This window comes from Anarrhichthys ocellatus, unplaced genomic scaffold (assembly GCF_004355925.1).
Source record: "Anarrhichthys ocellatus isolate YVR2014 unplaced genomic scaffold, GSC_Weel_1.0 scaffold150, whole genome shotgun sequence".
Lineage (NCBI taxonomy): Eukaryota > Metazoa > Chordata > Actinopteri > Perciformes > Anarhichadidae > Anarrhichthys > Anarrhichthys ocellatus.
This window is the reverse complement of record NW_022280180.1, coordinates 123,292-137,738: the sequence shown is the minus strand read 5'-3', so window position 1 is coordinate 137,738 and position 14,447 is coordinate 123,292. Positions and strand designations below refer to the sequence as shown.

Sequence of the window (14,447 nt, the reverse complement as noted above, 5' to 3'; positions counted from 1 at the left end):
TTCCTTTTGGGAACCTGTAAGACTCTTTGTTTGATTAAAACTATCTTCATTGAATCTGCCAGTCTCTCACTCCGCATCTAGGTCCTCCCTGCTTGTGCTGCTTCCATCCGTGGAGATTGTTACAAAGATGGAAGTACAGAAAGTGCTGCATCCATCAAGTGTAATGGATTAGATGAAACATGACATGTTCAGTTCTTCATTTAGGCCAAAGGGCTCAACTGTGCTAAGAGTGTGAATCCAGTATGCCTCTCTGTGGAGCAGTGAGTTGATAATGCCACCACCTCTAGGAGAGGGTGAAATGTTTTCCATTCCCCAGAGCTTTAATGGCACTGCAGAGCATAATGCCGAGGACTAGCATAATCCATGTTTTGTGTTGAGTCTTTAAAAGCTCTTTTAGTTTGTCCAACATAAACCAGACCACAGAGATGTGTTGTTTTGTTTACCAGTGCATGGATTACTTTGTGTCTGAGGAATAAGAACATTGTGCACAATGGGGGGGGAAACGCCAGTAGGTTGATAAGACAGTGATGAGAAAGTGTTTGGTGGTTTTCAAGTGTCAGAATGAACCAGTCTCTCAGATTGTGATCAAGGGAGTGTTAGGTCCGCATCTTTAGAACACAGGGAGAAATCGCCCCCCTTCCTGCAGCCATGTGCTCTCAATTGCCTCCAAAACACAACAGCAGGTTTAAGTCAAAATCAAATGGATTTATTATCCAAGAAACATAAAAACAGATACAAACAGTTACAAACCGAATCACACTATTAATAACAAAACAAACATAAATTCCATGAAATGTGAGATCCAATCCGAGCCACCCAGGAGGCTGGTCTGCCTCCTGGGTGGCCAGCAGAAGATCTGAAATCCCCCAGAGCTTCAAACCCTTTGTCCCCTCAAAGTTACATCTCTCAGCTCATTGATTGGCTGAAGTCCAACAAGCTTCTGCTCCAGCACATTCCTCAACCTGATCACACAAACACACTTCTTGGTCTAAACTTCCTTAAGTAAATACATTGCATCACATAATATCCACAATTAGGAGCTTCAAAACTTAAATTCCTTTTTTTTTGCCCCTGCAGGCTAAGGGAGGATATTTAGTGGAGAAGGTGACAAGGAGGAAGTCGTGGTAACTCTTGATTTCTTCACTAACAGGGAGTCCTTGCTGAGGGGTATCCCCTATGCTGGAACACTCTGTCATCTTAACAGCTTTTGGGCTGAAACTCTGTAACATTACTGCAGTTTCTGTACAGTCTCTATAATTGTCCAGTTGGAATATTGCAGATGAGCTGCTGTTGGGCGTTTAGCCTCAGCTTTGGTTTTGCAGTAAGTCTTAGTCTCAATAGTACTGTTGTGCCCCTCGTAGAGTGTTGAGTGTAGAAATTGGCAAACAGTGCATGCTGTTCTATAGTGAAAGAAATATTGTTGGTCGTACAATTTAAATATATCAGAAAATCTGTCTGCTCTTCTCTACAACCTCTCCACATGACCAGGATATCATCAGTGTCTTACGTCCACAAAGCAATGTTGGACACAAATGCGTTTTGCGTTAGGAATGACAGGCATCGGATGGGCACTGTTCATAGCACAAGATTGCAAGTAATGGGAATCCAAATACTTAATTAATGGTGCAAATCAATTTTGACAGGGTTAGGAGGAATTCATTAGGGGGGAAGGATTGAATTGGATCAGAATTAGAAGTCGCAGGACTTGGATGGGACTGGCAACAACAAAAGTCCCGTATTAGAAATAATATGGGAAGCACACATCCCTGTCCTCTGTCCTCCATGTGGAGGTAGGCACGTGGATCTCCTGCTCGTGATCACTTTCTGTCATGTTATGTTGTGTCATGTTATACTCGTCCCAAAGACGCCTGTTGTGTCGTCCCTCCGGCAGCTCTTGGAGGCCAGTGCTGACAGCAGCCTGCAGAGACAGAAGAGACAGAGCCAGGACTTCCTGCAGCCCTACATCGCTGCCAAGCTGGATGCTCTTCCCGAGATCTTCACACTGGGTGACGAGAAGAAATACAACGGCTACTACAACAAACCCCTCCCCGGCCAGCAGCAGTATCGCTGCTTTGTTCTGGCCGACTTGACGGAGCATGAATCTGTGAGTAAGCGGTATCTATTTGAGCATGTACAGTACGGCACTTTTACTATATTTGAAAGCTTCAGTGGTCGAGTGAGTGCCGGGCTGGACCTTCACTGAATGTGTGCACAAGGGTACATTGTTCATTCACAAGACTCTCATCACAGTCGGTGTTAACCAGAGTAGGTGGATATATCAGAAGGGAGAAGACGTTGGTAAAATAACTTCAATGTTCAATTTGTGATTTTTGAACATTTCAGCCAACTCTGGTAAATGATGTGTTGACAAAGGCCGAAATGCTTCATAGCTCTATGAATACACACTGTGTATTGTTTCATTCTGCTTACAGTGTCAAACCTGCAAACCCTTTAGATTCTAGAATAAACAGCAAGTAGTGTAGCAACAATGTGACTTCTTCACAGCTCAAATGAAAAGCATGGTATCATCATCATCATTTCTTCCACAGCAACCAGATAAGTCATTTTGAAATAACATTAAATATATAGAAATACTTAAATATATAGAAATACCATTAAATATATAGAAATACCATTAAATCATATAGAAATACCATTAAATCATATAGAAATAACATTAAATACCCAAATGATTAACATAACATTGATACTAAACAACAAGTGCATAGTGTCAAAGGACCATTAACATTGTGATTACTTTTTTCTTCTTCTTATGGTCTAATTTGATATTAATCTGCTTCAAATATTTACTTCTCATTTATGCTCTTTTACTGGGCAGGTAAACCCTTCTAATGTTTGTCATTTCAATAAGCTCATGTGAGCCGATGTGTGCAGTACTTCTCCTTCACTACACCAGAATGCTTTACCTGACTAATGATGCAGACGCTACACAGCAGACCAGATATCGTTTTAGTGGACAAGAGCAGGGCAGTGAAATGAAGTGCAGCCAGCAGAGAACTACAGCAGCGGTGAGGGGAGAAGACCTCACCTGACTAATGATGCTGTCCTTTGTAACGGAATACGACCGTATGTTATGTAGCTGCCTCAGTCATTTTATAGAGCTACATGTGTTACTAGAATGATTACAATATTTGACACGACATAATCATATTTTTGTTCCATCACCATAGCGACATATCATCATGCGTGTTTTGTCCAGTCGTACGGCCCAGAAGGTGTTGACTGTCTGATTCTATGTGAATGCAACGTAAGATGTAGGACGTCAATGCTCACATTCAACAGCTCCATTGACCAGCCAAAAACACGGAGCTCACATTTAAAGTTAGCCACTAGGCTTTAAAGGCATTACTTAATGCAATTCCACTTTAATGGCAAGGTGTGTAGGATTTGGTGGCATCTAGTGGTAAGGTCGCAGATTGCACCTGAATACCCCTCTGCACAATCCTTTTTCCAAGAGTGAGGTAACTTGAACCACGAGTACAAAAGCGTGGTCATGCCATTCGCCTATCCCAAAGTACTTGCTCGCTATGTGGATATGAAGCACTCATTTTAAGCTCACGAAAACACTTTTCTTAATTCAGGTGATTATACAATCATGAAAACATAGTTATGAATATTATATTTCATTCCGCTAATAGATCCCCAGAAATGCTACACACTGTGCCTTTAAATGAAATGCAAGAAGAAGATGGCTAATGCTGCGTTCACACCAAACGCGTCGCAAATTCATCGCCCCGCATATTCACGTCCATCGTGCCACCGGTCAAAACGCCGGGGACCATTTGTGTCCATGTGTGAATCGCGCTGGACGCGCCGGAGAGGGGGCGGGGCTTATCGCCCTGAAAGCCGTTCAACTGTCCGCCATTAACCATGAAAAAAATACCTCTATTTCTGCTTAGTACGTGTTGTGGAAGTCACAGATATCCCGGGAAACTAAACGCCGTCATGTCTGGTTCATAACATTGTTCAGAGGAGCTCCGTGGATTTTATCGAGCTGTGTTCACTGTGTCTAGCAAGCCACAGGTCGCTGTTTACTACAGCTGTATGAACACTAAATAAACTGATCTGGCTGTGATTTAACTGCAATAAACCGACAAAAAGGGACTCCGAAATAACTACGTAATGATGCCGATTTGATAGTAGAGCTCTGGGTGAACACAGAGGGCTACAGGATTTATTTCCTGATTCAACAACGGCAGGACGTCGCTGATGACAGGAGGAGCAACTCAACGCTGATAGGCTATTGCGCAGGGGCGTAACACGAATATTTCGCAGAAGTTGAAAAATTTCAACTCGCGCGTTTGGGGCAATTTGGCGTTTGACGCGGATTCGCGTCCATCGCGCCGCAAATTTGCGTCCATCGCGCCGCGCCATCGCAAATTCGCGCCGCGCCAGTCTCATCGCATCTGTGCATAGACTTTGTATGTAATCTACTCGCGCGAATAATTCGCAATGCGTTTGGTGTGAACGCAGCCTTAGAAGGATATGGACAGTCTGGTCTGTTTTATAATGATCGTATCACACACAGTCGTGCATACAGTCAACCACAACATGTGAGATACGACTCCCATAATATTCAAATAATCTCACTACACTTTACAACGGATCTTTGACAGCGGCCATGTGGGGAATCAGAGCTGCTCAAACTGCAGACGGCTAACCAACAGAAGTCTGTGCGATTATCCCACAGCCAGATCATTGATCGTTTGAGGAATCGATCTTCTGTCAATCATGACAGCCTCAAATTGAACATCAAATGGCAGCCGATCCAGCAGAAATTCTGATTCTAAAGTTAGTCAGTGCCAATTACAATCTTGCTTAATTTGTACAGCATGTGCCCATCTTTACATCAACCTGTTAATCCTCATGTTGATAGGATACAGGGAGTAGACACATTGGATATCATGCAGCTTTGCAAGAAGTGCCACTTTTGTCAAAGTTGTATTTAACTATTGGGAAACTTGCAATTATGTGGTTCAGCTCTCTGGTCAGGCTGAAGTCTGTAGGTTGTTGTATTGGATTGCATTATATATGAAGGTGTTCTTGTTTTGTTTTTTTCCAGGCTATGTTTTGGCGCCCTAGATCAATGGGACCTTGGCAGAACCAAGCGTAATAATACAAATGGAATTCCAGAGGGGGTCTGACCGACCCAGCACCAATTGTTTCATGTCATGTACTCCTTTTGCATTCTTACAGCAGTGAAATACACTGGCCACAACTAGCTATTACCATGTGAGAGAGAGGCAGAGTTGAGTGTGTGACTGGATTAAGATGTACGTTGCAGTCTGCCTCGCCTGCAGCAGCGCCGTGTCAGGAAAAGTTCAACCAACACCAAGGCTTTTGCTTGACACCTCTCGCCCTTTAATAAATCATAAAACTACACCAGAGGACGAGGGGATGGCTGAGGCAACGTGGATGGGTTTTTAATATGCGGATCTATTGCGGATCATTCCTCGCCTTTTAAAATCGTCAGATGGATCGTTCTCATAAAACTCCATTCCCACCCTGTGGGTCACATTCTGGCACTTGCAACTGAAGTGTGTGTGTCCCATACATTTTCCCCAAGGCCTTGTATCGCTGAATAAACAAAGCAGAGTTTGACGTGAGTGGCATTGTTTTTCCTCCCTGGTTTTTGCTATCTGTGGAACAGAAGAGCAGCCCCTCAGGCAGCAGTGCATGCATGCCGGGCACGACGCAGTGATGCAAATCATGTCATTGAGTCATGCATGCATCTGCAGGTATATCTCTCAGGCAGTAAAGCCGTGAGCCCTGCTGTCATCCACAAGCACCTTGCTTTCAGAGCACAGCATCTTCAAAATAATTGCAATCACTGTTGTTCCTCATATGAGTCATTTTCCCTCGTGGCATCTTTATTCAAATAGGTTAAGATCTGAGGGGCGCGGTTTTGGTCAAGAAAAGCTTGGGTTGGGTATTGGTACCTTTTGCTCGCAGCCAATCACCAAAAGCATTCTTTAATTTAATGTAAATTGTGATTGGCCGACGACAGCAGCAGCTACAACCCATACAACTGGGATTGCCTGAACATGGAGATGTCTGAGTCAGCAGTTAGCAGCTAACAGTGCTAACATTGGCAACAGTTTAACCAACGGCAACAGTGGTGAACACAGTGTTTAGCTGGGGGGGTTACGTTACGCTTCCAACAACGTGTTACGCCACTGTGGGTCTGTGAACAGGGTTATCAGCGGTAACCGTCGTATGAGCGGCAGTGATTAACTAACCACTATGGCAATTCATTTCACATGATAGGTGCCGATTGAAGTACTTTATTGGTATCGGTATCAATTTAAGAGTACTGGTATTAGTACTGGCATCCTGATTTTTTTAAATGATACTCAGCCCGAAGAAAAGCACATGTGAATTCTTAATACCTTTTAAACAGTCGTAGCGTTTACAGCAGCTTTGCTCACTCATCACCAAGGGTAATACATTCAACAATAAGGCCACTCGCACAACCACACAACCTGGCATCAGCTACGCCCTGCAAAGGAATCCACAAAGCACACGCGCCTCTCTCTCAAACCCGGCACGCACACTCAAAGTCGCTGTACAACTTTTCAGCTTATGCAACATACCTTTCAACATACAATTCATCACAGCACTAGGCTACAGTCTGTAGTGCTGTTGTATAGGCTTGAGATAAAAACAGACTTGATGACTGGGTCTTTTATTTTTACATGATGTCGGGATACTCGGATTTGTAAAACAATGTCCAGGCCAGAGGGTGAAGGTAAATGTTTGGACTCAAGCTTTGAATAAACTGACCGACTTGGAAGCATCACAATTTATCTGATCTGTAGGAATCCAGATTCTTAAGTTAGTCAGGGACGACCAATTTAGTGTTCAAATCTTGTTTGATTCCAACAGCATCGTCCCATCTTTACAACTACCTGTTTATTCACATGTTGATAAGATAACAATCACAAGGACCCCTGTTTGATAACATGAAGCACTGCAGTGACTGCAATCTTGTGAAAGTTGTCCTTAATGATTGTGAAACAATTTTGCAATTTTGTGGTTCAGCTCTCTGGTCAGGCCACAGTCTGTAGTGTATTGGATTGCATTATATATGAAGGTGTTCTTGTTATTTTCTCCACGCTATAATGTTTTGGTGCCCTTGATCAATGGTACCTTGGCAGAACCAATCGTGGTAATAATACAAATGGATTCCCAGAGGTGGTCTGACCGACCCAGCACCAATTGTTTCATGTCATGTACTCCTTTTCTTTTTCAAATAGGGTTTTTATTGGAAAAAAATAGGGAATATAATAATGGTGGAAATTTCACTCAAAATACAGTATATTTGTTTTATTTCATTGTAAACCCCTCTCTCCTCAATCCATGCCTCCTTATTACTAGAAACATTGAATAAAAATCATACACTTTGCCTGAGCCGTCTGCCTCACCGTCTCTGGATTTGGTCATTTAAATTTGGTGGAAAACTTTGAACAGACCACATCAGATATTTATAGTCAGAGTTCCCATTCCAGCCTTATTTAGTGACCATTTTTGAAAGATTATTGTATTTGATATGTTTGTATTGTGCCTTTTTAATGCACCGGTATTTGTAAAAAGCATATCTAAAAATATCAAATCAGATTGTTTCATTTTATTTATTTGAAATGATACTGAAGGGAAAAGGGACATAAAACTAGTAAATAGACCATCAATGTAAATATATACAGTTGCTGAGACCAACTCTTTGTGTTCTACCCCCGTTTAGGAATCACAGTTCGGTTTGGTTCAGTGGAACCCCCCCTATTCTGGCTAGATACTGTAAACATTTATATATTCCATTCTGAAGTTTATGGAGTATTCTTGATATGGTTTCCGTATTGAATCAATGAAGTCTAGCTGATTACTACTTCCAGTTACTCCAATAGAGTGGATGGGGAAAGTTAGTTAGTTCGCAGAAAATCATCCATTGCATTCGCTGTATGTGTGCAGAATTGGTTGCCAACACAGCTGTGTTCAATTTCCAGGCAGCACAATGCACTAGATTTTGAGAAAAGGAAAGTAGGTAAGGAAAATGGCAATTATTCTGTTTTCTTTATTGCAGGGAGGAGTGTTTTATCTATGAAAAAATGGATACAAATCTACTTAGCTGTATGATGGATGGACATTAGAGAAATAAGAGAATTCCTTTTTGTAAAGCCTAGGTTGAAAGACCTCCAAATGTCCACAAAGCCAACTTGATCCATGAAATGCCATATGGCCTTGGTCATTGAAGACGGCTCTCCTGTAACCACACCATTTGTGTGATGAGCCTTTTAATGTCGGAGAAAGCCTGATTGTTTCATTGTCCACAAAGCCTTCAGTTGTTTGTATTTGAGGTTACTCATTGTAGGTCCATGAGATAAAAGACATACTCATTCTTTTTTAATATTCTGAGTCGTCATTTTAGTTACAAACTAGTTAGGTTGGCGCTCTCCTCTCCTGCATCTTACTCCAGCATAGCAAAAACCTGAAGCCTATAAGGAAGACTTTTGACAAAGATTTGTGATTTTGTGATTTCCTTTTCCGAAAGTCAGCAACTGCAGCTGACAGTTGGCGCACTGGTCTATGTTCACCTGCATGGCCCTGAGCTTTACCTCAACAGCAGGGGATGTATTGTGTTAAAAACACAGGAGAAATCCAAGAGCATGATCCTCACTGTGCCCCCAACCATATCCAGGTTGTATAAAGAAGGTCAACTATGACATTATCCACTCCTATGTTATCTGGGAATGCATACTGCAGAGGGTCAAGTGCTGGTCTGACCAGGGGCCCGAGGTGGGCAAGTATCAGTATGTCAAGGGTTTTCATCACCCCACAACCCCCACCAGCTACCTGATTCAGGGCTCGGACTTGGGGCCAATCCCATTTCTTATTTTTACCCCTACCCCTCGTTTTCGAGTGCCCCTCGCTTTTTGACTTGCCCCTGGTTAGAGAGTTACTAGTTAGTGGTTGAAATCTTCCTCCATGGAGTGGGACAACCCTTTGAGACCCGATACATCATCAATAGTCTCTGCTGGTGTTTACCGCAGACAGTGTAGCGGTGCTCTGTCGGTTAGCAACCTGTGCTCCTTCACTATTCGCCATTGCAGCCGTAACAAGTGCAGCAACTTCGCTGCTGGACCAAAGTTAAATTGTGGGCGCTACATGCCATCAGCTAGGTGAAATGCCACATGGAAATATGTCGAATGCACAAATCAGCCTTAAAACCCATTAGTTAGAGACATCGGCATACTCGCCCACTGACTATAGGTAAGACAGCAAATTAATTTTGGGGCGACCGTGGCTCACTGGCTTAAGAGGGTTGCCTGGTAACCGCAGGGTCAACGGTTTGATCCTCGACTAGGACGTGTCACGTGTCGTAGTGTCCCTGAGCAAGACACTGAACCCCCGGCTCCCCGGGCGCCTGTCATTGGCAGCCCACTGCTCCCTATATACAGGGATGGGTCAAATGTAGAAGTCAAATTTCATGTATGTGTATATGTATATGACAATAAAAAGGGTTTCTATTCTAATTTATTTCCCTTAAGGTGAGTCAGTTTGGGACATCGGAAATGTTGAGGTAAAACTTTGAGAGAAGTGAGGACACCGAAAGGAAATCAACATACTGGGTGTGCTGTTTTTTCTAGGAACCATTTGTGAAACACAGGAACTTGTCCTGTGTTTCACAAATGCTCTACAGAAATCTGCTGATTGTATCAGCCACAAGGTTTGCGTTTGACCAACCTGTGCTTCATTCAGTCCGGTAACCCTCGCCCCCTTGTACAGCTTTTATCAAGAGTTTGTAGTCTTGGACAATGGTTGTTTCATTGTGTTAAGTACATAAGAACAGAGTAGCAGAGCTCGGATTCAGTAAATGACACTCAGCTGAATGTGATTCAAGCCTGTACAGAAATAGAAACCTAATCACATTCATTGAAAAACGGGAAGTAAGCTTAGCTTTTATTGCTACTGCAAAGCTGCTGGCAGAGTAGAAGGAAGAAAGAAGGGGGGGGGGTGCTGAAGAATGAAGCAAAAGGGCACTGCGGCTCTCTGTGGCCCCCACACTGCTGGTAAACAAGTTGGGACGTGTGAAATTGGATAAAAGAAAATAGGCCATATAAACAGTGCGATAACTTACAGCAGAGGAAGGGGGGGGTAGTGAGCACAGCAGCTTCCTCTGAATGCAGGGCCCTGTGGGAGTGACAGAGAGGTGAGGAGAAGAGCGAGAGGTGGAGAGAGAGAGAGAAGAGAGGGAGCTTAACCGGGGATAAGTCGGGTAAGAACGGGGGAGGTGGGCACCTGAGGGAAATGCATGGACGGCAATCAACGGAGAGAGAATGGGCTCGGATGCCGGAATGAGCTTGTGGTGTAGGAGGGACGCTGATCTTTGAGGAGGAAAGACAGAGAGATGGCAGTGTGGAGGACTGGGGAATGTGGGAAATACACTAAGCCCACTGGATAGCATCCAGTTTGTCGCATAACAGAGGAGCGGCGAGCGGAAGGCTACGGATGAGGTGGAAATCTTCAAGAGTTCTGGGAAATAACAGAGCTGTCAAAACGCATTAGAATCAGACTTTGTTTCTGCTTATTTTATGAGTCAAGGGCTCTTTTTTCTGGTGGGAGGATTATGGACAATGGAAACAACAGTGAAATGTTCATCCTCCCACTGCTATTAATCCACTTTTCGTCTTTGCACAGCCCACCTCCTCATATCCAGCTTGCAGATGTAGCAGCAGTACATTTTTCACCCCTGAAGGTTTACTCTATCAGGGAACGCCGCTGAGATTGATCACCCCTCCCTTGAGAATTCCTAAATATCCTTTAGAGTACGCTTCCGTGCCGCCTAAAAGCAGTAAAAACTATCAATTGGAGGGAAAAAAATAAGTTTTTGGAGCTCAAGTAATACTTCGCTAAAAGTGCCAGAAAGTACGTCAGAGCCGAACATGTTATCAAGCACCACATTTTAGCTGTTTCCTCTCTATTATTTGAATTATTTGAGTGGAAACCGGAGACAAATTCCATGTATGCGAATTCTGATTCTGAATACATATTTGGAAGATTGCAGTGATTTAGAACAGTTTAGGAACGCACAAGCAATCTATGTAGTCTCACTGACGGATCGCTAAACTTGTATGTGTTCTTGTTAAGCTTGGACAAGCCACTTATTTTGACCTTTTAATTTGGAGGACATGACATAATCTCTCGGGATACTGGGTTGGAAACACTACAGTGCACTGCTTCTTTGGACAACTGGCCACAGTGTCGCTTTGAGGACCCTGCAGTCGCTCATCTCGCTTTGGACAAAAGCTAAATGAATGCAATGTATTGGGTGTTTAGTGGTCCAACAAAAAGGCTTCCAGCCCCAACAACAAAAGCACAGAATATCAATAATATTCAGAGGAATTTTTAATCAATGGAATAGAGTGAAACCACCGGCATCCTTGTGCACATACGGTACAAAAGCATCCTCGTAGCCAGTAGAGCACAAGACGAACAAAATAGGAACCTGCTCATTAGAATATTGCTCCATAGCGCTACTAAAGATAAAACTCCACAGGGCACCTCCAACATATCTTCTGACAACCACCTTCCTCTAGTTGATTAAAAACCCTTTCATCAAGTCAAATCCACTCCCTCCACTACTTGATCAACAACTTTATTCCACTTGACTGCAAGCTTCATTTCTCTCACCACCGCACTAGTGATGAAGAGAGGAGGGGGGAAAATCGAAGTGACGCTCTCCGGGTAGCATGCAAAAAAGAAATGAGAAGATAATTAAAGCTTAAAGTTTTTAATCAGAGGAATGCACATCTGTGGATGCATGACGTAAACATCTGTCTTGACAAGTCATTTGATCTCGAATTTAGCAGCGAGGCTTATTTATGCCTGTGGAGTGAGATGATTTCCGTGTTGTCCGTGCAGCTTTGAGTGGGTCAGGCCGCCCTGAAAGAAAGAAACGAAGACACCAGCAGAACACTTCGCTTCGCTAAGAGGACAGCGTTCAGCAGCTCCTGGGGGACGGACCTTCAGTTAACATGGGGTCTGATCCCAGGAGGCTCCCCCAACTCAGCGCCTGACCAGCAAACTTTCTGATGCTACTGTTGCACGGAGCCAGCCCGCTGTGACTCCCGGCGCTCGGGTTTGAGCTGACTACATTTTGAGATAACTGCTGACTGAAGGTCCGTCTCCCAGAGCCGCCGCACATTCTCTTTTAGGCAAAGCAAGGGAGGCCAAAACAAAACAGTTGTCATTTTCTTGTGTCTGCCACTTTGGATTAAATCCCAATAAAAGGTGGTAGTTCAGTTGTTGAATATTTATTTTATTTAAGACTCATAAGGATGGGATCAGAGAAGGTAAGCTATGGGTTGGGACCAAAATCAACAATAACCAATCAAATCCCCAGAATTACCTCCCAACTGTCCTACTGTCCAATTGCTCCCCTTTAAAAGGAACAAGTTATATATTTATAATCTCATGGGAAGATCTCATTTCAGGATTTTTACGTGTCATTTAATGCCACATCGTTACCGTGAAACGGTCACCAAAACAACGGTAACAAAACCACTTAGTTAGGTTTAGTAAAACTCCATGGTTGGTCTTAAAATAAGTAGTTAAATAAAATACGTATGGAAACAATGCATCAGGAAAACACATCACAGTCACTAACGCCACTTAAAACACTTTGGGACATCGGTCTCAAACACCGGTCTCCTGGTTGGACGTCCGGTGTTTGTCTCCCACATTTCATACTACATCACTTAACGTATTCACAAGTTTACATTTCAGTCAGTACAGCCTTCATAGCCAACAAATGACTCGCAAAATGACTGAAAAATTGTCTTGTCATTCATACGCCAATTGGTGAGAGTGGGCTGACCGAGCAAATCTATCATAAAACTCAACAACACCAGGGAAATACTGCCATGGTGCAGTGGTATCAGAGGAAGGAGCGGAGACAGTTTGGCTGTGGGAGGATGAGCCTGCAGTAACCCGCTGCCAAATGGGGCACACTGACTGCTCTGATGTGGATGGCCATTGTTAATACATTAGCTACATGTGTACAGTGTGAAGTTATGTTTACACTGAGTATATATATATATATATATATATATATATATATATATATATATATATATATATATATATATACTCATTATAAAAAAGGGAGACAGGGGATATATGTGAATTAGGGAAATACTGAATTCTAAAGTCGCAGTGGAAAGATCCCCACTAAGTGTTCTTATAGGATGTGTTCATGTGTGCAGCATTTAACATAAAAAAGCCAGACCATGACCACAGGCGTGTGATTACTTACAATTTCCTCATCATTCATTTCAGCAGAAGGCTATTAATTAGACGTCATAGCAGTTGTATATAGCTATATCATATTTATGAACCAATGACAATGCGTGATTTGAGCTACCCGTTTAATGAATTACAACCACAGACGGTACATAAGAAGTGGACGTGGTCATTGTGACGTCACCCATTGGTTTGTGGACTGATGTTTTGAAGCCTTGAGTTCGGCGATTTTAAAATGATTCCTGTTGAGGGAATTAGCCAGTGATAGTGAGAAAAGGGAGGTCTGCTTCATGGAGGATGCCTTGGGAGGGATGATATTAATGATGGCCGGTTGGTATGAAGGCAAGTCACTGTCAAAATCCGAGAGCGCAAATGAGATCCATGCGAGCGTATTTTACTTTGGCGAGCGCTTTTACATCACTCCACGAGCAGAATTCACTCTCGCGCGAGCAAAAGTCGCTCGCGAAGCTTAAACCTGCTCGCTCGCGAGTCTTTTTCCTGCTCGCTCGCGAGTAGTTTTTCTTTTTGACAGTAAGTGGGCGGACCCAGTCGCCATTGTATCTCTACATATAATTGGTTACAATCCTCGTCTTTGGATAAACCGGATATCACTCTGACACAGACGGTACGGAGGTGGTTTTCAATCCGTCACTAAACACTACTCCACTACATCTCAGAGGTAAATGTTCTACATTTGTCTGACAGATTTTGTAAACTTTTGTAAACTGAGTGTAGAGGCTGATGAAATACAAAGTATGTTAATAGCGTTGTTAAATACAATAATTAAAAATGTGTTTCTCTTGTAAATGGAGTCAAGTTGCTCAGATTGGTTTAAATTCACTCCATCATTCTATTACAGACAATGTGTGTTTGAGTCAAACCTCTTGTGACAAACAGCTCAAAGAAACTCTTTGATCTTAATTGATTAAAACATGATGTGATCATATTTAATCATACTGTTGTGTTTACAGAAGAGATATAATATAGTTGCATATAATATGAGCAACAATTTGGACCTGCTCAAAGATCTGGAGCCGAGATTAGGGACCACTGTTTGTATATTAACCGTTTGCCCAACTTAAATCACTGACAAGTAATTAGTGGATGAAACAGTATTCAGATCCTTCACT

At 42.8% G+C, this 14,447-nt stretch overlaps 1 protein-coding gene across 14 annotated transcripts in view; it reads left to right on the top strand.

Moving 5' to 3' along the window:
* The window catches only part of ptprfa (protein tyrosine phosphatase receptor type Fa), a 319,373-nt gene that overhangs the window by 235,535 nt on the left and 69,391 nt on the right, over window positions 1-14,447 (top strand). For all 14 annotated transcript variants that reach the window (XM_031877821.1, XM_031877819.1, XM_031877818.1 and 11 more), the window contains one exon: window positions 1,892-2,104. In XM_031877821.1, coding sequence (XP_031733681.1) covers window positions 1,892-2,104 — 213 coding nt within the window. The remainder of the gene's footprint in view (window positions 1-1,891; window positions 2,105-14,447) is intronic.